Genomic DNA, 24092 nt, shown 5'->3' with positions numbered 1-24092 from the left:
TTCTGCAGCGATACACCATCCCATCTGGTTTGCGCTTAGTGGGACTATCATTTGCTTTTCAACAGGACAATGACCCAACACACCTCCAGGCTGTGTAAGGGCTATTTGACCAAGAAGGAGAGTGATGGCGTGCTGCATCAGATGACCTGGCCTCCGCAATCACCCGACCTCAACCCAATTGAGATGGTTTGGGATGAGTCGGACCGCAGAGTGAAGGAAAAGCAGCCAACAAGTGCTCAGCATATGTGGGAACTCCTTGAAGACTGTTGGAAAAGCATTCCAGGTGAACTGGTTGAGAGAATGCCAAGCGTGTGCAAAGCTGTCATCAAGGCAAAGGGTGGCTACTTTGAAGAATCTGGGTCTTCTATTCCTGTGGCGGTCCTTATAGCCAGTTAAATCATAGTGCTTGATGTTTTTTGCGACTACACTTGATGAAACTTTCAAAGTTCTTGAAATGTTCCGTATTGACTGACCTTCATGTCTTAAAGTAATGATGGACTGTCGTTTCTCTTTGCTTATTTGAGCTGTTCTTGCCATAATATGGACTTGGTCTTTTACCAAATAGGGCTATCTTCTGTATACCCCCCCCCCTACCTTGTCACAACACAACTGATTGGCTCAAACACATTAAGAAGTCCTGTGTAGCTCAGTTGGTAGAGCATGGCGCTTGCAATGCCAGGGTTGTGGGTTCGATTCCCACGGGGGGCCAGTATGAAAAAATGTATGCACTCACTAACTGTAAGTCGCTCTGGATAAGAGCGTCTGCTAAATGACTAAAATGTAAAAAATGTAAAAGAAAGAAAGAAATTCCACAAATTAACTATTAAGAAGGTACACCTGTTAATTTAAATGCATTCCAGGTGACTACCTCATGAAGCTGGTTGAGAGAATGCCAAGCGTGTGCAAAGCTGTCATCAAAGCAAAGGGTGGCTATTAGAAGAATCTCAAATATAAAATATATGTTGATTTGTTTAACACTTTTTTGGTTACTATATGATTCCATATGTGTTATTTCATAGTTTTCATTATTCTACAATGTAGAAAATAGTAAAAATAAAGAAAAACCCTGCGATGAGTAGGTGTGTCCAAACTTTTGACTGGTACTATATTACCTTTTGCTGTCTTTCCACATTTCTCTGGAGTGCAACGTTTGTGGTGGTGAGCATAGTTAGCAAACCTTGCCCAGGAGACATGTTCATTCTGTTGGAGCTCTGCTAGCACAAGCTCAGTCCTGGGGGGCCCTGGGCTGGCCCCTGAGGGCCTGGCTCTGTTCAAGGGCCTAATCCTGCATCTTGGAAGGGTGGTACAGTAGAGGAGATGCGGAGTCTGACCGTGCAGGGCAGGGCAGGTGTGTCCATGTCCATGTAGTGGGAGTACATAACGTGCAGTGCAGTGCAGCGCTGTTAGCAGGTAAATGCTGGTAGCTGCAGTGCACTGCAGTCCTAGTTGTACGGTACAGAGAGAGAGAGAGTCAGTCTGTTTGTCTGAAGGCTGTGAACTCTCGCTGGGTGTGGCGCGGAGGAGGGTCAGCGGAGGGAAAGTCTGATCAGGTCTTGTTGGCCGAGCCGGAGGAGCGTCGGAGCTTCATGGACATACGGCTCTTGCTAGTACGAGGGGACATTGGCGAGGCTAACTGGTCGGCCCCGTCTAGATGCGCTGCTGCTGGACTTTCTCCCTGCTGACTCTCGAGGCATGAGCCTGTGGAAGGAGGGAGGGAAGGAGAGCCCAGGCGTGAGAGCCCCCCTGTTGCCTGCCCAGCCCACTACTGTGACAGCCAATGGTAAACAGTAATGTAGAAGGTAGGACTAGCTGCCCCCCCACTACAGACAGTCTACTGGGTCCTACTCCTCCAGTCTACAACCTGCCTTCCTGAGGTTAGTCCCCAGCTAATATTAGTCTTTATGGAACGGAAGGGGAAGGTCAGTACATGCACTTTGATTTGTACTGCAGTGGTAAAGGTGTTGCATCTCTCTGAAAGTCATTATTGACTGTATTATAATAAATGTTGACTAATTTTAGTATAGTTAGCCAGTAGCTTTCTTTAGCTGTAACGAATCAAAGCATCAATGTTCATGAAATAAATCTAAACAACTAATCCCAAAAGGTATGATGTTGGTGGTACTATAAAACACAAATGAAACCTAGACCGTCAGAGAAGAATAAACAGGAAACTAAAGGAGGAGGAAACAGGATAAGAAGGAACAGAGAGAAAAAAATGTACTTTGGCATGTTAATGTTTTAGCATACCATTCACAGCTAGCGTGAAAGACCTTCCTTTTCAAGCCTTTGCCCTTTACCTTGCTGAGCCCAATGTTTTCTAGTGGAGTTTTGGGAAGGAGCTGAAATATCGAGCTCTCTTTGGTGGGAAAGGTGAAGACAAGCCACAAAGCCACAGGTGATAGAGAGGGGAGGAGAGGAAGAGAGGAGAAAAGGGGGGAGGAGAGGAAGAGAGGGTTGGGGAAGAGGGGGAGGAGAGGGGGGAGGAGAGGAAGAGAGGGTTGGGGAAGAGGGGAAGGTAGGAGGAGAGGAGAAGAGAGGGGAAGAGAAGGGAGGATAATGGAGGGGAGGAGAGGGAAGGAGAGGAGAAGAGTGGAGGAGAGGAGAGGAAGAAGAGGGGAGGAGAGGAAGAAGAAGAGGAGACAACAGGACAAAGGAGGTCAGTAGAGCAGAAGAAGGAAAATGGGACAGGAGAGAAGAGGAAGAGGAAGTAATGAAGGAATAGGCAGGGAAGGAGCGGTACAGCGGGGTAAAGCCAGCAAGGAAACAATTGGAAAAAATAAAAAAGACAAAGACAACAGGAGAGAGAAAAGGGGAGGAGAGAGTAGAGGTGTGAGCAGTGACAAGGCTGAGAGGGAGTCAATAGAAGGTGCACACAGAACAGACAGAAGCACCATCTAAACACATCATCACACACACACACTTAACAGTCCGGTCACACACACAAACAAACACGCAGACACACACCTTTGTGCACAAATGCTGACTGGCACATTAATGCAATGATTCCACTTACTTACCAACGTTTACACTGTTACTTTAAATATTGATCTTCAGGGCCATAGCTATCATCTATAGTTACATACCTTGTGTGTCTATGTCATCCATGAATAAAGAGTGCAACTGTATTGTACGGTGCTCTGACTGGACTCATAAAAGACTTAACTGACAAAAAATCTAATGAACATTCCAGATGTACTGAACACACCAAGTAGGTAAAGAAGCTGTGTTACAATAAGTCCATGCTCAGGAACACAAAGAAGGAAGATTCTGGTTAGAACAAACCAAATAATTGTGTTAGTGTTAAGGCTTGGGTCTGTCTGACCTGCTATGGTGGAAGCATGCAAGGACTGAGGTTCATGTCAATGTTAGATAGACACCCATCTGACAACATGATGGAGAAGAAACAAGAAACAGGGAAGGAGTGAGAGAAGCAGATTTGGTCAGTGGAGAGAGAGAGATACAGAGAGACACAGAGAGGTATTGTGAGAAGTAGAGTGCTCCTAACATTGTTACAAGTAAATCAGAAGGAAGCGGCAGCAGAGGCAACCTCAGTTTGTTAGTTGCGGGGTTTCCAGGAATCTTACCTTTAGATATACACAAGTGATATATTATGATCTAAAGGGGGAAACATAAGATAAAGGAAAACAAAACAAAAAATGAAATGAAATGATTTTAAAATGTCAAACCAAAAAAAGAAAGGGAAATAAAATGAAAATAACAACAAAGAAACAAAACAGAAATATGATCATTTGGGGTTTGGAGGAGCAGAGAGTCTGGGGTGGACTGGTGTTATCAACACAAGGGCAATAATTAATCAAGGCAAGGTTTTGGGGCTGAAAAATACTAATCATTTCATTCTGTACTAGGATAACTAATGTTTGGTAAAGCACAGGTCAGTGCTACTATAAAACTATTACCATAATAGTATGGGGTATTTTTCAGTCACAAAACATGTTTATTTCTCTCATTACCTGGAGAAAAGAACATGCACAGTGCACAGGCATGCATCTTTTTATAAATGAAAGGGTCGCAAATTGAAACGGTGTCAAAAAGCAACGTCTGATGGACAGATTCAAAATTCAAAAGGCACTCGCACATCTGAGCTATCTTTGTTGAAGGTGCATGGTAACAGTTGAATAAGATGAGAAAAAATAAGAAATCCGCACACTGCTCTTGCTAGTATCGCTGCTCTTTACATAAATCGGCCTCAAGGCCTTCGTCAGAGCTTTTGTGAGTGTTTTTAATTTGCACTTTTTTGTAAACATTGCTCCACCCACATCCGTTCAATGCATCGAATGGGGTTGGAGTCGAGGGAAAATAAACATGTGTTACCAAATACAACAATGTGTATTTCATAAGTATTCTAATAAAGTGTGTACATAAAACGTATTCAACACGTCTGTAAAACCACAATGAGGACATCGACCTATCAAGTAAGTTTTCATAAATCATTGGGTACAGTGCAAGAAATTGACAGATTCCAAATCTTTGTAGATATATATACACATATTTTTTAAAGATTGTATTTATTTTATTCTCTTACTGTAATTTACTGCTTTATGAGCACACATCTTCTTCCATCTGTGACTAACATTAGAAAGGAGAGAACAGAGAGAGAACAGCTCTGTGTCACAGTACAGTAATCACCTTTAAGATTGGATTGACAAGTCTTCTGGCTGGGTGACCCTTTCATTTTCTGCATGCGTGTACTGTAGCCTGTAGCCACCAAGCAGAGACAATGAGGCTGGAGAGAGAATCAATGTGATGTGAAACCATGGGAAGAACAAAAAAGCCCAGGGCCTGGCAGAGCACGTATCACCCCAGGAGAGAGAGGCCCTAGCTGGGGAGAAGGCCCTACTCTGTGGAGGGGAGGGGGAGATACGTGGCTAACTGTTCTGTGTGTGTGTGTGTGTGTGTGTGTGTGTGTGTGTGTGAGGGAGGGAGGGAGTTCTATCTAGGGGAAACACTGCATTCAGTGTGTATTTTACAATACTTTAAAAAGACTGTGGAGGTGTATAGAAGACAGAACTATTGTGGTTAACGTTATTATGGCAACTAGTGTGGTTAATGTTATTATGGCAACTAGTGTGGTTAAGGTTATTATGGCAACTCGTGTGGTTAAGGTTATTATGGCAACTAGTGTGGTTAATGTTACAGTGGGGGAAAAAAGTATTTAGTCAGCCACCAATTGTGCAAGTTCTCCCACTTAAAAAGATGAGAGAGGCCTGTAATTTTCATCATAGGTACACGTCAACTATGACAGACAAAATTAGATTTTTTTTTTCTCCAGAAAATCACATTGTAGGATTTTTAATGAATTTATTTGCAAATTATGGTGGAAAATAAGTATTTGGTCAATAACAAAAGTTTCTCAATACTTTGTTATATACCCTTTGTTGGCAATGACACAGGTCAAACGTTTTCTGTAAGTCTTCACAAGGTTTTCACACACTGTTGCTGGTATTTTGGCCCATTCCTCCATGCAGATCTCCTCTAGAGCAGTGATGTTTTGGGGCTGTCGCTGGGCAACACGGACTTTCAACTCCCTCCAAAGATTTTCTATGGGGGTTGAGATCTGGAGACTGGCTAGGCCACTCCAGGACCTTGAAATGCTTCTTACGAAGCCACTCCTTCGTTGCCCGGGCGGTGTGTTTGGGATCATTGTCATGCTGAAAGACCCAGCCACGTTTCATCTTCAATGCCCTTGCTGATGGAAGGAGGTTTTCACTCAAAATCTCACGATACATGGCCCCATTCATTCTTTCCTTTACACGGATCAGTCGTCCTGGTCCCTTAGCAGAAAAACAGCCCCAAAGCATGATGTTTCCACCCCCATGCTTCACAGTAGGTATGGTGTTCTTTGGATGCAACTCAGCATTCTTTGTCCTCCAAACACGACGAGTTGAGTTTTTACCAAAAAAGTTATATTTTGGATTCATCTGACCATATGACATTCTCCCAATCCTCTTCTGGATCATCCAAATGCACTCTAGCAAACTTCAGACGGGCCTGGACATGTACTGGCTTAAGCAGGGGGACACGTCTGTCACTGCAGGATTTGAGTCCCTGGCGGCGTAGTGTGTTACTGATGGTAGGCTTTGTTACTTTGGTCCCAGCTCTCTGCAGGTCATTCACTAGGTCCCCCCGTGTGGTTCTGGGATATTTGCTCACCGTTCTTGTGATCATTTTGACCCCACAGGGTGAGATCTTGCGTGGAGCCTCAGATCGAGGGAGATTATCAGTGGTCTTGTATGTCTTCCATTTCCTAATAATTGCTCCCACAGTTGATTTCTTCAAACCAAGCTGCTTACCTATTGCAGATTCAGTCTTCCCAGCCTGGTGCAGGTCTACAATTTTGTTTCTGGTGTCCTTTGACAGCTCTTTGGTCTTGGCCATAGTGGAGTTTGGAGTGTGACTGTTTGAGGTTGTGGACAGGTGTCTTTTATACTGATAACAAGTTCAAACAGGTGCCATTAATACAGGTAACGAGTGGAGGACAGAGGAGCCTCTTAAAGAAGAAGTTACAGGTCTGTGAGAGCCAGAAATCTTGCTTGTTTGTAGGTGACCAAATACTTATTTTCCACCATAATTTGCAAATAAATTCATTAAAAATCCTACAATGTGATTTTCTGGATTTTTTTTCTCAATTTGTCTGTCATAGTTGACGTGTACCTATGATGAAAATTACAGGCCTCTCTCATCTTTTTAAGTGGGAGAACTTGCACAATTGGTGGCTGACTAAATACTTTTTTCCTCCACTGTATTATGGCAACTAGTGTGGTTAAGGTTATTATGGCAACTAGTGTGGTTAAGGTTATTATGGCAACTAGTGTGGTTAAGGTTATTATGGCAACTAGTGTGGTTAAGGTTATTATGGCAACTAGTGTGGTTAATGTTATTATGGCAACTAGTGTGGTTAATGTTATTATGGCAACTAGTGTGGTTAAGGTTATTATGGCAACTAGTGTGGTTAATGTTATTATGGCAACTAGTGTGGTTAATGTTATTATGGCAACTAGTGTGGTTAAGGTTATTATGGCAACTAGTGTGGTTAATGTTATTATGGCAACTAGTGTGGTTAAGGTTATTATGGCAACTAGTGTGGTTAAGGTTATTATGGCAACTAGTGTGGTTAATGTTATTATGGCAACTAGTGTGGTTAATGTTATTATGGCAACTAGTGTGGTTAAGGTTATTATGGCAACTAGTGTGGTTAATGTTATTATGGCAACTAGTGTGGTTAATGTTATTATGGCAACTAGTGTGGTTAAGGTTATTATGGCAACTAGTGTGGTTAATGTTATTATGGCAACTAGTGTGGTTAATGTTATTATGGCAACTAGTGTGGTTAAGGTTATTATGGCAACTAGTGTGGTTAAGGTTATTATGGCAACTAGTGTGGTTAATGTTATTATGGCAACTAGTGTGGCTAAGGTTATTATGGCAACTAGTGTGGCTAAGGTTATTATGGCAACTAGTGTGGTTAAGGTTATTATGGCAACTAGTGTGGTTAAGGTTATTATGGCAACTAGTGTGGTTAAGGTTATTATGGCAACTAGTGTGGTTAAGGTTATTATGGCAACTAGTGTGGTTAAGGTTATTATGGCAACTAGTGTGGTTAAGGTTATTATGGCAACTAGTGTGGTTAAGGTTATTATGGCAACTAGTGTGGTTAAGGTTATTATGGCAACTAGTGTGGTTAAGGTTATTATGGCAAGTGAAGGAGGTTTTAGAGGCCAATACCTCCTAACTAAAAACACAGAAGAATTTGGAGAAACTTTGGGATAATTTTCCAATTAGGCCAAACTTCTCTACCACCAACTAATGCTACAAAATTGCACTACAGATATGGCAAGAAATCCTAGTTAAATCCTAGTATTTTCTGCTCTCCAGAACCAGTACCCCATTGTGGACATGCGTTGTTTGTAAAGCTGGTCCAGCACTGAGAACTGTCCAGTGGGGTGTGACAGGTGCCTCTCAGGGTTGCAGTATATGAGAGCTGTGAGATGGACTGGCTGTGAATGGCTAGAGACAGACAGACTGAGTAGACAGTGATCTTACCTGGGTCTGAGGAGAGGTGGTGGTAGGGGGCGGGGCAGAAGACTCTCGCTGCATAGTCCTCGAAGGTGGTTGGCTCCAGGTGGTGCTGGACGATGGTCTCCAGGTAACGCGCTCTCTCCTCGTAGCTGGCCCAAATGTCAAGGGTCATTCACATAAAGATCACAGGACCTCTTTCAAAGGGAGATAAAAATCTAGTAGAAATTAGAGACTGGGAGGCGAAAACAACGGCCTTTGGGACAGCATTACCTGGTGCAGCACTGTACCCACCTACCTACTCAAATCTCAGCCTCTCATTTACCCCCCCCCCCCCCCCCCGTCTCTCTCTTTTCTCTGTGAACCAAATAAGTCTCCCTAATCAGAGACTCTCTGGTCATAATGACAACCATCCACTGCCATTAGGAGCTCCTAGGTAAAAAGAGACGAAAGACACACAACCGTCTCCGTCCGACCCATCATATCAAAAGTGTATTAGGAACCTATCATTGGCTTTTGAATATCATGACATTTGGCAACGATGGCCTTTTTACTGTCTCGATTATCCAGTTAAGTAGAAATGATGGTATTCTCTTAATGGGAGTGGATTGGATTAGAGTTGGGATGTTGCATATGGGTTTAAAATGGTGGAATTCTATTAATGGATTGGATTGGATTAGAGTTGGGATGTTGCATATGGGTTTAAAATGGTGGGATTCTGTTAATGGATTGGATTGGATTAGAGTTGGGATGTTGCATATGGGTTTTCTACATGAATACGGCAGGCAGAGAGGAGAGAGTGAAGCGGAGAGAGAGAGAGAGAGGAACAGAGAAGCAGAGAGTATAGGAGAAAGTGAGAGAAAGCATGGGAGAGAGAGAACACGCAATGGAGAGAGAGAAAGGGTGAGGCTCATCTCCTGCTGTGGTGAGGAAGGGAAGAGGATATTTTGGGAGCAGCCCTGTGTGCTGTGTATCTAGGGGAGAGGAGCTGCTTGGCGTTAGCTGACACGAGGAACAACAACCAAACAGCCTCTCTCACAAACACACACGGAACTGTAAGAGGTTGCACAGCGGGGGGAGAACAGCACTCCAGTGGATCTGCCGCCAGCCTTTTCCTGTTTCCCAGCACCCCACTTCCTGCTTGTTGTTAGAGCTATCAAAGATGCTGCTCAGGCAGGGCGAGCGCTGTGAGAAGCAGGGAGTGTGTGTGTTCTGTGTGAGAGAGTAACTGTGTGTGTGTCACAGTAATAATGATTGAACAAGTTAATGCATGTCAGTCAGCAGGCACCAGATCAGACTCAACACCTCTCCCATTTCATGCCACTTGCAGAGAAAAAAGATGCCCCACACGCCTCCGACACAGAGAGACAACGTCACACTGACACTAGGGCACTAACACTGGGAGGAAAACAACAACAACAACACAACCAAAACCAATCACCTTTCTTGATGGATGTTTGAGATGGAGGAAGAGTCAATGAGTGCCTCATCAAGCGAACATGTTTTCTACTGTTTACCTTCTCCATTTAAATCAAACATCTCACAAGAACATGCGTCTATTGAGTCTTGATATCAGTATCTCAGCCTTTCACTACACCCATGTTACTGTGTGAGGTTCCAACCCAAGAGTAGAGCCTGGCAGTGTTTGTTAGGGACCGATAGGTGTACATTATCAGTACTGTATATCAGCCTTATTCCCTGCACCCATGTAAGTCACTGTGTGAGGTGCCGTGTTTGGCGGACCTCTAGGTAGGTAGACAGACACATACCTGGTCAGACCAGGGCAGCTGCACCTGACATCAGCTTTGAGAGGAGCAGTAGGAGCAGAGGAGCAGAGAGGAGCAGTGAGGAGGAGCAGCTCCACTGCTGTGTTATTTAATGGTAATCATCATTTCAGCCTACTTATCCCGTCTCCTCCATCTTGTTCGCTCTCTCCCCCTCCCCCTGCACTGCGTGATGCGTTGCTAATGCCACCATGTCACCACGACAACTAATCCTGCGCACTGTTGACTTGAGATGCTCTTTTGTGTGTCCGCAAAAACACGAGGTAAAAAAATAAATAAATAAAATTAGACCATCAAATAGGCCCCGGCCGCAGCTCCGGCTACTAATATACTGTAATTGAATTTTTTATGGGTATTTCTTTTAACAGCTTGTTAAAGAAGAAAAGTGTCTTTAGGTTTCTCTCTCCAGCCTTACAGCCTCTCGAGTGGGGATAGGAGCAGTAGAGTAGGAGAGAGGAGAGTGGGGAAGGAGAGAGGAGAGAGGGGGAAGGAGAGAGGAGAAAGGAGAGAGTGGAGAGAGGGGGAAGGAGAGGGGAGAGAGGGGAAAGGAGAGGGGAGAAAGCAGAGGGGTCTTTTGTATATTACCAGAAACTCATTTTCCCTGCGGATGAAAGGCAAAAAGCTCCTCTAACCCCCCCCCCCCCCCCCCCCCCCCCCCCCCCCCCCCCCCCCCCCCCCCAACCGAGCTTTTCATTGTCACTGTGCTCGACTCCCGGCTCTCGGAGGTAAGAGGACAAATTGCCAGTGAAGAGACACCAGAAGTGAGCTTGTTAGCACATTATGGGTGGTGGAGGGTGTGTGTTTGTGTGTGTGGTGGAGGCTGTGTGTGTGTGTGTGTGTGTGTTGGATGGTGTCTGTCTGTGTGTGTGTATTGGATGGTGTCTGTCTGTCTGTCTGTCTGTGTGTGTGTGTGGGTGTGTAGGGGACCATGGTGGGCTACAGGAACAGTTCCCTGGCGTCGTGTTAATTCAGCACACAGAACATACTGCTGCTGATTGCCTCCAAATTGATCATGCCTTTTCTCTTTTCTTTTCCCTGTGCCCTCCCTCCCTCCCTCCCTCCCTGTGCTGAAGGAGTGAGTGTGCCAGGAGAAGGAGAGAGCTGCCAGGCCTCTCCAGAGGACGAGGGAGCGAGCGCTGTGTTGCTCTAAACAAGACGTTGCTCTCCTCTCCATTTGGAGGAGATTCAGGACCAAGTGCATCTCTCCACTGAGCAGAGCTCACAGAGAGAACACAGGCCCAACATTGACCTGTCCACTTCAGAGTTCACACACAATGACATGTATGAGGACAAGGATGACAACAGGAAAGGAGGAAGAAATGACTGTGAGATAAAGCAGACAATATGAATGTACTGTACAGAGAGCACATATCAGGCTTTTGTGCCCAGTGAGTCAAATAGCATTTCCTTTTTTAAACACGGCACTATTGAAAACAGTATGGCCTCCTGGTAATTACAACTGTAAATGAGAGGGGAGAGGTGTACACCTAGCTAGGGGACCAAACTGACACCTACAGGATGTCACACACATCCCCCTCCCCCCGCTGAGACTAGTTTTGTTTATTGTACACTTGCTCATTCCCCTTCCCACTTCACATCGATTTCTATTATTCTAACCCAACAGTCCTCTGTGGGGTGTTGCATTGCTGGCATCTTCAAAAAGAAAACCCAGTAAGAATGTGGAGAGCCCGGGAGAGCCGACTGTTCTAATGTGAATGCACCTATTTGTAAGTCGCTCTGGATAAGAGCGTCTGCTAAATGACGTAAATGTAAATGTGAGACGAAAGCAGAGCGGGGACACGTCTCAGTAACTGTCCCTCTACACTGCCTCAACACAGCTCTGCAATCTGCCAGTCAGGCCCCACTACCAAACAGAGAGCCAATATGGACACGATCATCAACCCAGTTAGAACGGGAGAATACACATTACATTCAACATCTCCTGACAATTAGGCCGATCCACTGAAGCATCCGAGGCATTTATAACTGATATTCTTCAAGAATCAATGGGTATATTGTTAATTTAAAATGATCATAAACAGCTGTACCTCACAGAGTGGGCCTTTAGGTGAAGGTCAGGGGTTTTGACACTACATTTCTCCTGTCCTTTGAAATAACCCCAGATCAGACGCATGACTAACATCAGTCATCGGACCAGTGACTACAAGAATACCAGGGCTCCACATAGCTCATCTCACAGCACAAGAATTATCAAATAGAATTTTGATGAAAATATGGGGCAGCAGAAATGGACCCAATATCAGTGATTCTGACTGGCAGCATTTGTACAGCTACCTGCTTTATTCTGCACCACAGGGCAATGGGAGAGAGAACAGAACAGAGAGAGAAAGAAAGAGAGGGAGAAAAAACATCACATAAATAATTGAATTTGACGAGTTTTACAGACTATGATTACAGAAATCTATGTGTGCCCTGAAGTGCAGGGTAATCGGTTTATTCCCCCACCTGATGGCTGTGATATCGAGGCTCTAACAGTGATTTTATTACTGTGAGGAGGACGGAGGGAGCTGCGGCTGACTGCCATAGCCCTCCTTGTCATTACAGTCAATGTCCCCCTCGCTCCCTCCATCCCTAGCACCCAGATGGGAGGAGAGATAGCCCAGCTAATGCTCCTCCGCCTGGGGCCACACAGTCACAGATCTGGGGCCCTCTGGAGTCAGATCCACTCCTATTAATCTCCTACCAAACCCAATTGGAGGCCTGGCCTGCCTGTGAAATATGGCTCCCGGACCTGAAGTCCTGATTTATCTCTCACCTATTCTGCCTCTCTCTCTCTCTCTCTTCCACCCCCACCCAGGGGATGGTGAGATGGTGCTCACTGCTCACACTGCCTGCTGATGCAAATTCAACCTTTATTTAATGTTTAAAGGCAAAGCGGACGGAGTGCTAATGTTATCACGGGCAGGAGGAAACGCATACATGTACATGGGAATAATGATTCATGAATTAGAGGAGGGCAGTTTACATGCATCCATGTACAGTGGGGAGAACAAGTATTTGATACACTGCCGATTTTGCAGGTTTTCCTACTTACAAAGCATGTAGAGGTCTGTAATTTTTATCATAGGTACACTTCAACTGTGAGAGACAGAATCTAAAACAAAAATCCAGAAAATCACATTGTATGATTTTTAAGTAATTAATTTGCATTTTATTGCATGACATAAGTATTTGATACATCAGAAAAGCAGAACTTAATATTTGGTACAGAAACCTTTGTTTGCAATTACAGAGATCATACGTTTCCTGTAGCTCTTGACCAGGTTTGCACACACTGCAGCAGGGATTTTGGCCCACTCCTCCATACAGACCTTCTCCAGATCCTTCAGGTTTCGGGGCTGTTGCTGGGCAATACGGACTTTCAGCTCCCTCCAAAGATTTTCTATTGGGTTCAGGTCTGGAGACTGGCTAGGCCACTCCAGGACCTTGAGATGCTTCTTACGGAGCCACTCCTTAGTTGCCCTGGCTGTGTGTTTCGGGTCGTTGTCATGCTGGAAGACCCAGCCACGACCCATCTTCAATGCTCTTACTGAGGGAAGGTTGTTGGCCAAGATCTCGCGATACATGGCCCCATCCATCCTCCCCTCAATACGGTGCAGTCGTCCTGTCCCCTTTGCAGAAAAGCATCCCCAAAGAATGATGTTTCCACCTCCATGCTTCACGGTTGGGATGGTGTTCTTGGGGTTGTACTCATCCTTCTTCTTCCTCCAAACACGGCGAGTGGAGTTTAGACCAAAAAGCTCTATTTTTGTCACATCAGACCACATGACCTTCTCCCATTCCTCCTCTGGATCATCCAGATGGTCATTGGCAAACTTCAGACGGGCCTGGATATGCGCTGGCTTGAGCAGGGGGACCTTGCGTGCGCTGCAGGATTTTAATCCATGACGGCGTAGTGTGTTACTAATGCTGTTCTTTGAGACTGTGGTCCCAGCTCTCTTTAGGTCATTGACCAGGTCCTGCCGTGTAGTTCTGGGCTGATCCCTCACCTTCCTCATGATCATTGATGCCCCACGAGGTGAGATCTTGCATGGAGCCCCAGACCGAGGGTGATTGACCGTCATCTTGAACTTCTTCCATTTTCTAATAATTGCGCCAACAGTTGTTTCCTTCTCACCAAGCTGCTTGCCTATTGTCCTGTAGCCCATCCCAGCCTTGTGCAGGTCTACAATTTTATCCCTGATGTCCTTACACAGCTCTCTGGTCTTGGCCATTGTGGAGAGGTTGGAGTCTGTTTGATTGAGTGTGTGGACAGGTGTCTTTTATACAGGTAACGAGTTCAAACAAAGGTGATCAAATACTTATGTCATGCAATAAAATGCAAATTAATTACTTAAAAATGTGATTTTCTGGATTTTTGTTTTAGATTCCGTCTCTCACAGTTGAAGTGTACCTATGATAAAAATTACAGACCTCTACATGCTTTGTAAGTAGGAAAACCTGAAAAATCGGCAGTGTATCAAATACTTGTTCTCCCCACTGTATGTCAATAGTTTTCCCTGAACTGTGCTCTGTATGTAGGAGAATCTGTTATAAATAATCTGTTTATATAGCCAATACATGTATTCACATGTATTCAGAGCATACATTCATTTTAACCATACATCCACACATTTCCTTATTGTAGTGCAGTTCTCCATTGGTTTAAAAACACATTATAAAGAAGGATGCAACAGTGAGGTGTTAACACCATCACATTAACCGCTTGAATTATATATTTTCGGGCAATGATTGTATCCATTGCATCTCTCCTAACGTATAGCATTGTGTAACACTGAAAGGAACTAAGAGGGAGATGTGTGCTCCTAAAAAATGGGTCTTTATAATGATGTAGGACAGGCAGCTCTATAACAACAACAGGTACTGGGTGAGGACTGGTTCTGTTCGGATGTGGTTCTAGTGTGTTTATCCAGGCGGCTGGTGGTCGTTGGCCTGGACGGGTCACAGGTAGTTTACACTGATTCAGTCTGTAGCCTCCTAGTCAGACAGCTCATCACTGAGCATACAGCATGCAACCAACCCGCTGGACACACACACAGCTCATCTCAGAGCCTATAGCTGACCCAATCAGCTCTGACGCTGAGGCACAGAGGGGGCAATACAACAACATAGTTGGAAAACTTCACAATAATTACTTTAGAGATGAATCATAAACACTAACTGTTATCAGCTGTATAAATAGGCATAAATATGGCATTAGGAAAATAATTATGCATAGGAAAAGAATGTGCTCGTCAATGCGTCTTGATTTCATTTTACGTTAGAACACAATTAGATTGATAACTAGATCTAAGATTTTTAAACTAAATTAAATTGACTGCTTTACGAGAGAGCACGGCAGTAGAGATATATCTGAATTAGTGTACAGATTATGTTGTCTGTGCTAAAGAAATACATCTGAGTCATCATCAGCATCACAGTGGTCAGGAGGACAGAGCAGCTAGGGTCAGAGCCAGTCAACAAACAGAGAGAAGAAGAGTGGGAGAAAGAGATTAGTTGTGACCCCGCCTCCCCTTTTCTTTCTTTACCCCCCCCTACTTTGACAGGAAACAATTAGCTAAGCACCCCCCCCTCTCTGTCACACACACACACACAGAGCTCAGCAGACTGCAGCGGTACTGGAACACAATGGGGCCCATTGTGGGAGCTGGCAGTGTGTGGCTATGCTGCCTGTTAGGCGTTTGGCTGCGCCTGGCTATGTGTGTGTGTGTGTGTGTGTGTGTGTGTGAGGGGGAGAGTGGAGGGACAAAAGGAGCCCATGCCCAAACCTTTAATCAGCTCAGTTACCTTTGGAAAAGGCAGAGTCAAAGCAGAGGGAGGAAGGCACTGACCCAACACTCTCTCTCTCTCTCTCCCTCCCCCTGCCTCCCTCCCTCCCTCCCTCCCTCCACTCTCTCCCCTGCCTCCCTCCCTCCCTCCACTCTCTCCCCTGCCTCCCTCCCTCCCTCCCTCCACTCTCTCCCCTGCCTCCCTCCCTCCACCTGCCTCCCTCCCTCCCTCCACTCTCTCCCTCCCCCCACTCTCTCCCTCCCCCTGCCTCCCTCCCTCCACTCTCTCCCTCCCCCTGCCTCCCTCCCTGCCTCCCTCCCCCCGCTATCACACTCCACCATAAGCTGACCCCAGCAGCAGGGCAGTTATCGCTGCCAATTAGAAGCCAGAGTGTGTGTGTGTGTGAGAGAGAGAGAGGCTTCCCCTACTGCCAGTCTCTTACTGGCTCACCACTGGACTGGCAGGGCCAATGGTGAAATCGCTTAGCGACTCCTCTCTCTCTCCCCTTCATCCTCCTCAACCAACATTTTGTCTCCGGCTCCACAATCGGCCACTGACAGATAGAAGGTGGCCGTGGCTCACAGTTACATTTTACTCTGCCTTCCAGCCTTCCAAACAGCTTGAGAGCCCACCCCCGAGACACACACACACACACACACACACACACAGTCTCTCATCCCCTGCCCCAAGCCAGACAGATCAGATGGGCAAAATAGAGGGAGAAGTGTGTGTGTGTGTGAGGGGGGCGAGTGTGACCGGAGGTTGTTGAATGTTATCAGGGGGCCTCAGCTCGGATGGACCACATGGTCCAACAGCTGTAGAGGGGGTGGATGGTCGAGCCCCTGGCCCCAAGGCCAGAGAGGTAAACCTAGCTCTAATTACCCCCAAACATTCTAACACTAACTAAACAGTGTGGTCACGCCGTTAGCCGCACCGCTCAGGCATATGGCTAACCTGTCCTGTGCTGATCTAGCAAACATCTTGCCCCCAGCCGCGACCTTCACTACACTAAAAACATTTCATCACACAGCCCACAAATTCACTGGGAGGCACTGGGAAAGAGGGCTGAGGATCTGGAGGGTGTGTGTGTGTGTGTGTGTGACTGCCGCAGAACAGATCCCCAAACTGGCTGGTTGGTGTGAATGCACGCGCACACACACACCAGGGTTTCCGTTACGAAAATGTGGCGCCGGACAACGTGACCGGGAAGATTTTAATTTACCGGCCATTTGAGAAATTTACTGGACCCATTTGCATTGGGTGCATAACCCATTAGGGCGTCCACCCACGGTGCTCAGAATGACAGAAATTGCATTTATATTATGGAGGCAGCCAATAAAACATCATTTTTCAAACATTTGCCAAAATGCAATTCGCGGGAAAACACCATTCCAAACAGTGCACCTGATAGTTGTTCCATATGTGACAGATGAAGATCTCTGCTAGAAACTTAGAAAGAGGGGGCATCTAAAGATGCAACAACTAGGACGGGTTACTAATATGACTAGGATTGTGCTTTTGGCTTCCGGACAACGAAAGAAAGTTGATTTGAAAACCAATAGAACAGGAGAGAAATGGCATAGAGGTGGGTCCAATAGGGAAGTAAATTGAAATACATTTGCCAAAACTATATAATTACTCCTGTCTGTACAGAAATACATTAAATCAAATCAAAATACTTCACCAGAAAGCATGATTTAGCCACAGAGGAATCAAGGATAATTATTTTTATTTTTTTTTAAGCTACGTATTGTTTCAAATCACAAGTTCGTAGGCCTAAGCATATTTGGGAATCCCGCAATTTGGGCAGCGTGCGTGGCAATAGGCCTAGCTGATAATGGAGTTGCGGCTGTCAGTAAAAAGCATCTAAAATATGTGTGAAGATAATGTGTCTTGAGTAGAATTTAAAATGTACAGACAAGAAGAAGGGGAGGGGTGTGTGGTGAAGATAAAGGCGAGTCACTCTAGAATGGCTCAGCTCATTGTTTCATTGTGTGAATTATTTGCCCTTTTTATTTTATTTTGTATAAATTCCCCATTAAATATGTCACCAGTAGTAAATGTACTGTTAATCCCAGTCATTTGGTTACATTTACTTTGGTTAATGCATGTACACTGTGTGTACAAAACAGTAGGAACACCTTCCTAATATTGAGTTGCACCCCTAGTGCCCTCAGAACAGCCTCAATTCGTCAGGGAATGGTTTCAAAAGCATTCCACAAGGATGCTGGCCCACGTTGACTCCAATGCTTCCCACAGTTGTGTCATGTTGGCTGGATGTATTTTGGGTGGTGGACCATTCTTAATACAAACGGGAAACTGTTGAGCGTGAAAAACCCAAATGAAACTGTTCCAGTACTTGACAAACCGGTGCGCCTGGCGCCTACTACCACACTCCATTCAAAGGCACTTAAATCTTTTGTCTTGTCCATTCACCATATGAATGGCACACCTACACAATCCATGTCTCAATTGTCTCAAGGCTTAAAAATACTTATTTAACCTTCATCTACACTGATTGAAGTGGATTTAACAAGTGACATCACTAAGGGATCATAGCTTTCACCTGGTCAGTCTGTCATGGAAAGAGCAGGCATTTACCATTCTCAATCTCTGAGTGGAAATAAGTTTGGTTTATTTCATAACTATCATTTACGAGATTTGTACATTTTTTCTATGTCTTTTGTTTGGAGTGCTCCATGTGAGCAATGAGCATGTGTTTGGTTTCTCTGTCCTGCAAGGAAATGTAGAAAAGTGTTTAACATCCATTGGGAATGATAATATATTAAAACTATAGTTCCTCACAGTAAGCTATTTGAAAGATCTTTCCAACAATCTCCCCTTCGATAATCACCAACCCCCTCGTTGTGAAAGAGCAATGGAAGTTATAGGCCTACTGCTGCATTGGCATATTGGCTATGAATTTCATGAACTCATTTCTTTAGCCGCCATTGGATCACGGTGTATCAATGTGTCCATATGGCAGAGGCTGGTGATTTCACATTAGTTGACTTTTAACTTTTAGATGTTTATCATTTTAATTCAGATTTTTATGATTAACCAGGTGACAATGATTTTGAGAAACGAAAACATTATTGAAAATGCGCATATGAAAATCATAAACGGCACGCAGAACGGTAGAAATGGTAGAATAAATTGTAAGCTTCCCCAAACTTGAAACTCACGCACCGCCTATGAGGTAAGACATGCCTCATAATATGAAATAAAAGATTCAGGTTTCAAACAATCAAGTATGTTTTCAAAATGCACACTGCCTCCAGCTCACATTGTAAAGTGGTGGGTGACGCGCTGATAGCCTGTTGCCTGCAGTTGAATGGTGAGAATGGGAGGAGCGATTCAATTACCAGTTGAGAAATAAAAATAGTAGCTTGACGGTCAAATGTATTTACATTTACTGGGATTTCCATTAATGAATAAAAGGCATTATTTTGCAATGGGATTTATTTTCTCCTGTTCATTTTGGCCGGCAACAGTTTTATCGGATTTTCATTATTTATTTTTTATTCTGCCAAAAGCCGGCAATTGAAGGCTAATGGAAACCCTGACGCACACACACAGGCTTTGGGAAGTAGCTACAGTGCATTCAGAAAGTAATCAGACCCCTTCACTTTTTCCAAATGTTCTTACGTTACACCATTATTCTAAAATTGATTAAATTGTTTTTTTCCCCTCATCAATCTGTGTTTGGACCCCAGCAAGAGAAGGCAGCAGCTAATGGGGATGCCTAATAAATACAAATACACAATACCCCATAATGACAAAGCAAAAACTGGTTTTTAGAAATTTTAGCAAATTTATATACAGTGGGGAGAACAAGTATTTGATACACTGCCGATTTTGCAGGTTTTCCTACTTACAAAGCATGTAGAGGTCTGTAATTTTTATCATAGGTACACTTCAACTGTGAGAGAAGGAATCTAAAACAAAAATCCATAAAATCACATTGTATGATTTTTAAGTAATTAATTTGCATTTTATTGCATGACATAAGTATTTGATCACCTACCAACCAGTAAGAATTCCGGCTCTCACAGACTTGTTAGTTTTTCTTTAAGAAGCCCTCCTGTTCTCCACTCATTACCTGTATTAACTGCACCTGTTTGAACTCGTTACCTGTATAAAAGACACCTGTCCACACACTCAATCAAACAGACTCCAACCTCGCCACAATGGCCAAGACCAGAGAGCTGTGTAAGGACATCAGGGATACAATTGTAGACCTGCACAAGGCTGGGATGGGCTACAGGACAATAGGCAAGCAGCTTGGTGAGAAGGCAACAACTGTTGGCGCAATTATTAGAAAATGGAAGAAGTTCAAGATGACGGTCAATCACCCTCGGTCTGGGGCTCCATGCAAGATCTCACCTCGTGGGGCATCAATGATCATGAGGAAGGTGAGGGATCAGCCCAGAACTACACGGCAGGACCTGGTCAATGACCTGAAGAGAGCTGGGACCACAGTCTCAAAGAAAACCATTAGTAACACACTACGCCGTCATGGATTAAAATCCTGCAGCGCACGCAAGGTCCCCCTGCTCAAGCCAGCGCATGTCCAGGCCCGTCTGAAGTTTGCCAATGACCATCTGGATGATCCAGAGGAGGAATGGGAGGTCATGTGGTCTGAGACAAAAATAGAGCTTTTTGGTCTAAACTCCACTCGCCGTGTTTGGAGGAAGAAGAAGGATGAGTACAACCCCAAGAACACCATCCCAACCGTGAAGCATGGAGGTGGAAACATCATTATTTGGGGATGCTTTTCTGCAAAGGGGACAGGACGACTGTACCGTATTGAGGGGAGGATGGATGGGGCCATGTATCGCGAGATCTTGGCCAACAACCTCCTTCCCTCAGTAAGAGCATTGAAGATGGGTCGTGGCTGGGTCTTCCAGCATGACAACGACCCGAAACACACAGCCAGGGCAACTAAGGAGTGGCTCCGTAAGAAGCATCTCAAGGTCCTGGAGTGGCCTAGCCAGTCTCCAGACCTGAACCCAATAGAAAATCTTTGGAGGGAGCTGAAAGTCCGTATTGCCCAGCGACAGCCCCGAAACCTGAAGGATCTGGAGAAGGTCTGTATGGAGGAGTGGGCCAAAATCCCTGCTGCAGTGTGTGAAAACGTGGTCAAGACCTACAGGAAACGTATGATCTCTGTAATTGCAAACAAAGGTTTCTGTACCAAATATTAAGTTCTGCTTTTCTGATGTATCAAATACTTATGTCATGCAATAAAATGCAAATTAATTACTTAAAAATCTTACAATGTGATTTTCTGGATTTTTGTTTTAGATTCCGTCTCTCACAGTTGAAGTGTACCTATGATAAAAATTACAGACCTCTACATGCTTTGTAAGTAGGAAAACCTGAAAAATCGGCAGTGTATCAAATACGTGTTCTCCCCACTGTAGATAAACAAAAACCCGGAAATATCACATTCACATAAGTATTCAGACCCTTTACTCAGTACTTTGTTGAAGCACCTTTGGCAACGATTACAGCCTAGAGTCTTCTTGGGTATGACGCTACAAGCTTCGCACATCTGTATTTGGGGGGATTCTCCCATTCTTCTCTGCAGATCCTCTTAAGCTCTGTCGGGTTGGATGGAGAGCGCCGCTGCACAGCTATTTTTATGTCTCTCCAGAGATGTTAGATCGGGTTCAAGTCCGGGCTCTGGCTGGGCCACTCAAGGACATTCAGAGACTTGTCCTGAAGCCACTCCTCCGTTGTCTTAGTTGTGTGCTTAGGGTCATTGTCATTTTGGAAGGTGAACCTTAACCCCAGTCTGAGATCCTGAGCGCCCTGGAGCAGGTTTTCATCAAGGATCTCTCTGTACTTTGTCCCATTAATCTCCCTCGATCCTGACTAGTCCCCCAGTCTCTGCCGCTGAAAAACATCCCCACAGCATGATGCTGCCACCACCATGCTTCACCATAGGGATGGTATTGGCCAGGTGATGAGCGGCACCTGGTTTCCTCCAGAATTGACACTTGGCATTCAGGCCAAAGAGTTTAATCTTGGTTTCATCAGAACAGAGAATCTTGTTTCTCATGGTCTGAGAGTCCTTTAGGTGCCTTTTGGCAAACTCCAAGCAGGCTGTCATGTGCCTTTTACTGAGGAGTGGCTTCCGTCTGGCCACTCTACCATAAAGGCCTGATTTGTGGAGTGCTGCAGAGATGGTTGTCCTATCTCCATAGAGGAACTCTGGAGCTCTGTCAGAGTGACCATCGGGTTCTTGGTCACCTCCCTGACCAAGGCCCTTCTCACCCAATTGCTCAGTTTGGTCGGGCGTCACGCTCTAGGAAGAATCTTGGTGGTTCCACACTTCTTCCAACTGTGGGACCTTATATAGACAGCTGTGTGCCTTTCCAAATCATGTCCAATCAATTGAATTTACCACAGGTGGACTCCAATCAAGTTGTAGAAACATCTCAAGGATGATCAATGGAAACAGGATGCACCTGAGCTCAATTTCGAGTCTCATAGCAAAGGGTCTGAATACTTATGTAAATAAGGTATTTCTGTTTTTTATTTTTAATATATTTGCAAACATTTCTAAAAACCTGTTTCACTTTGTCATTATGGGGTATTGTTTGTAGATTGATGAATTTTTATTTATTTAATCAATTTTAGAATAAGGCTGTAACGTAACAAAATGTGGAAAAACTTTCTGAATGCACTGTATTTAAATGGATGTTTATACGTCCCTTGGATTACTCTTAGCGCTGTAGCAACTAAAGCCTGATATCTGGGATAGGATAGACGCCTGGTCTGTGCTGCCTGTTTGTTACCCTGAGGCTCTCTCGCCCTCTTTCTTCCTCTCTGGCTGTAATTGCCCAGCAGCTCCATAATCTGCCATGATTCGTAGCACTGCTCCATAATCTGCCATGATTCGTAGCACTGCTCCATAATCTGCCATGATTCATAGCACTGCTTCATAGCACAGACCCATGGGGCGGCGCACAATTGGCCCAGCGTCGTCCAGGGTAGGGGAGGGAATGGCCGGCAGGGGTGTAGCTCAGTTAGTAGAGCATGGCGTTTGCAACGCCAGGGTTGTGGGTTCGTTTCCCACGGGGGGCCAGTATGATTTTTTATTATTTTTTTTATAATAATGTATGCACTCACTAACTGTAAGTCGCTCTGGATAAGAGTGTCTGCTAAATGACTAAAATGTAAATGTAAATTGCTCCATAATCTGCCATGATTCGTAGCACTGCTCCATAATCTGCCATGATTCGTAGCACTGCCTGATGTCAGGTTCTGTAGCAGCTTTCTGCCATTTGAGTCCACCAGACATTAAGACCAGCAGCAGAAAAAGGGGGCTCTTTTCTCCCTTCCAAGCACTGATTTCACAGTCATGGCAAATGAGGGATCAGTGAGTGGAGGAGGCAGATGGACGAGCCCCGGGGCCAAGAGGAGGAATTTAGTGTGGAGAAGAGAGAGGGGTCGACGGGCACGTGCAGGAGGAGGGGAGAAGAGGAGAGAAGTACAGGGTGGATGGTGGACAGAGAGAGAGAGAGAGGTACAGGGTGGATGGTGGACAGAGAGAGAGAGAATGAGAGAGAGGTACAGGCTGGATGGTGGACAGAGAGGGAGAGAGAGGTACAGGCTGGATGGTGGACAGAGAGGGAGAGAGAGGTACAGGGTGGATGGTGGACAGAGAGAGAGAGAGTGAGAGAGAGGTACAGGCTGGATGGTGGACAGAGAGGGAGAGAGAGGTACAGGCTGGATGGTGGACAGAGAGAGAGAGTGAGAGAGATAGAGAGAGAGAGAGAGAGAGGTCATGAGCAGATGAGCTCCTGAATTTTTCAGAATGTTTTTATAAAAAGATAGATTTAGAGTTGGATAAACTTTGATTTTTTCATAAGGACACAGGATACTACTCTCCACAACATAACCTTCACTCCAAATCAAAACTCCAAACCTACAACCTGATTTTGGATCAAATTAGATTCTTATTCCCAAGGACTATACAGCAAATGCTCTGGCAAACCAACGAGCAGCAAAAGACGTACAACAGAAACCTGAAAATACCACCCAACCTGGAACTGAGTGAGTAATGTTTAGCCTGAAGCTACTTTTAAAGCCAAGAAGAAAAATAAAATAGATTATCCCCTGTAGCTCAGTTGGTAGAGCATGGCACTTGCAATGCCAGGGTTGTGGGTTCGTTTCCCACGGGGGGCCAGTATGAAAATGTATGCACTCACTAACTGTAAGTCGCTCTGGATAAGAGTGTCTGCTAAATGACTAAAATGTAAAAATGTAATTTACTTTATAAGGGCTGAATGCTAAGTTAAGGCTACCAAGCTTGCTAGGACAGAACAGATCCAGCTGCAACTTCAATTAGCACTGAGGTGTGAAGTGAGAGGTGTCAAAGCCCTTGAGCCCAACAATGGCAGGAGAGTTTCACAGCCTCCCCCACCCAAATGCAGAGTCATTTGAGGACCCCTGCTCAATGGCTTCCCTCTG

The 24092-nt window shown here is 44.9% G+C and overlaps 1 protein-coding gene across 1 annotated transcript in view; it reads right to left on the bottom strand.

Moving 5' to 3' along the window:
* Nucleotides 1–1035: 1035 nt before the first annotated feature.
* Nucleotides 1036–24092, bottom strand: part of ralgapa1 (Ral GTPase activating protein catalytic subunit alpha 1) — a 108311-nt gene continuing 85254 nt past the window's right edge. Inside the window, exons 40-41 of the mRNA XM_084144627.1 lie at nt 8062–8186; nt 1036–1698 (exon numbers count right to left, since the gene is read on the bottom strand). Coding sequence (XP_084000753.1) covers nt 1547–1698; nt 8062–8186 — 277 coding nt within the window. The 3' untranslated portion in view covers nt 1036–1546. The remainder of the gene's footprint in view (nt 1699–8061; nt 8187–24092) is intronic.

The sequence above is a fragment of the Coregonus lavaretus genome (genome assembly GCF_964263955.1).
Source record: "Coregonus lavaretus genome assembly, chromosome: 27".
Lineage (NCBI taxonomy): Eukaryota > Metazoa > Chordata > Actinopteri > Salmoniformes > Salmonidae > Coregonus > Coregonus lavaretus.
Note: the sequence above shows the minus strand (reverse complement) of the source record. Positions and strands in the feature narration are given on the sequence as shown.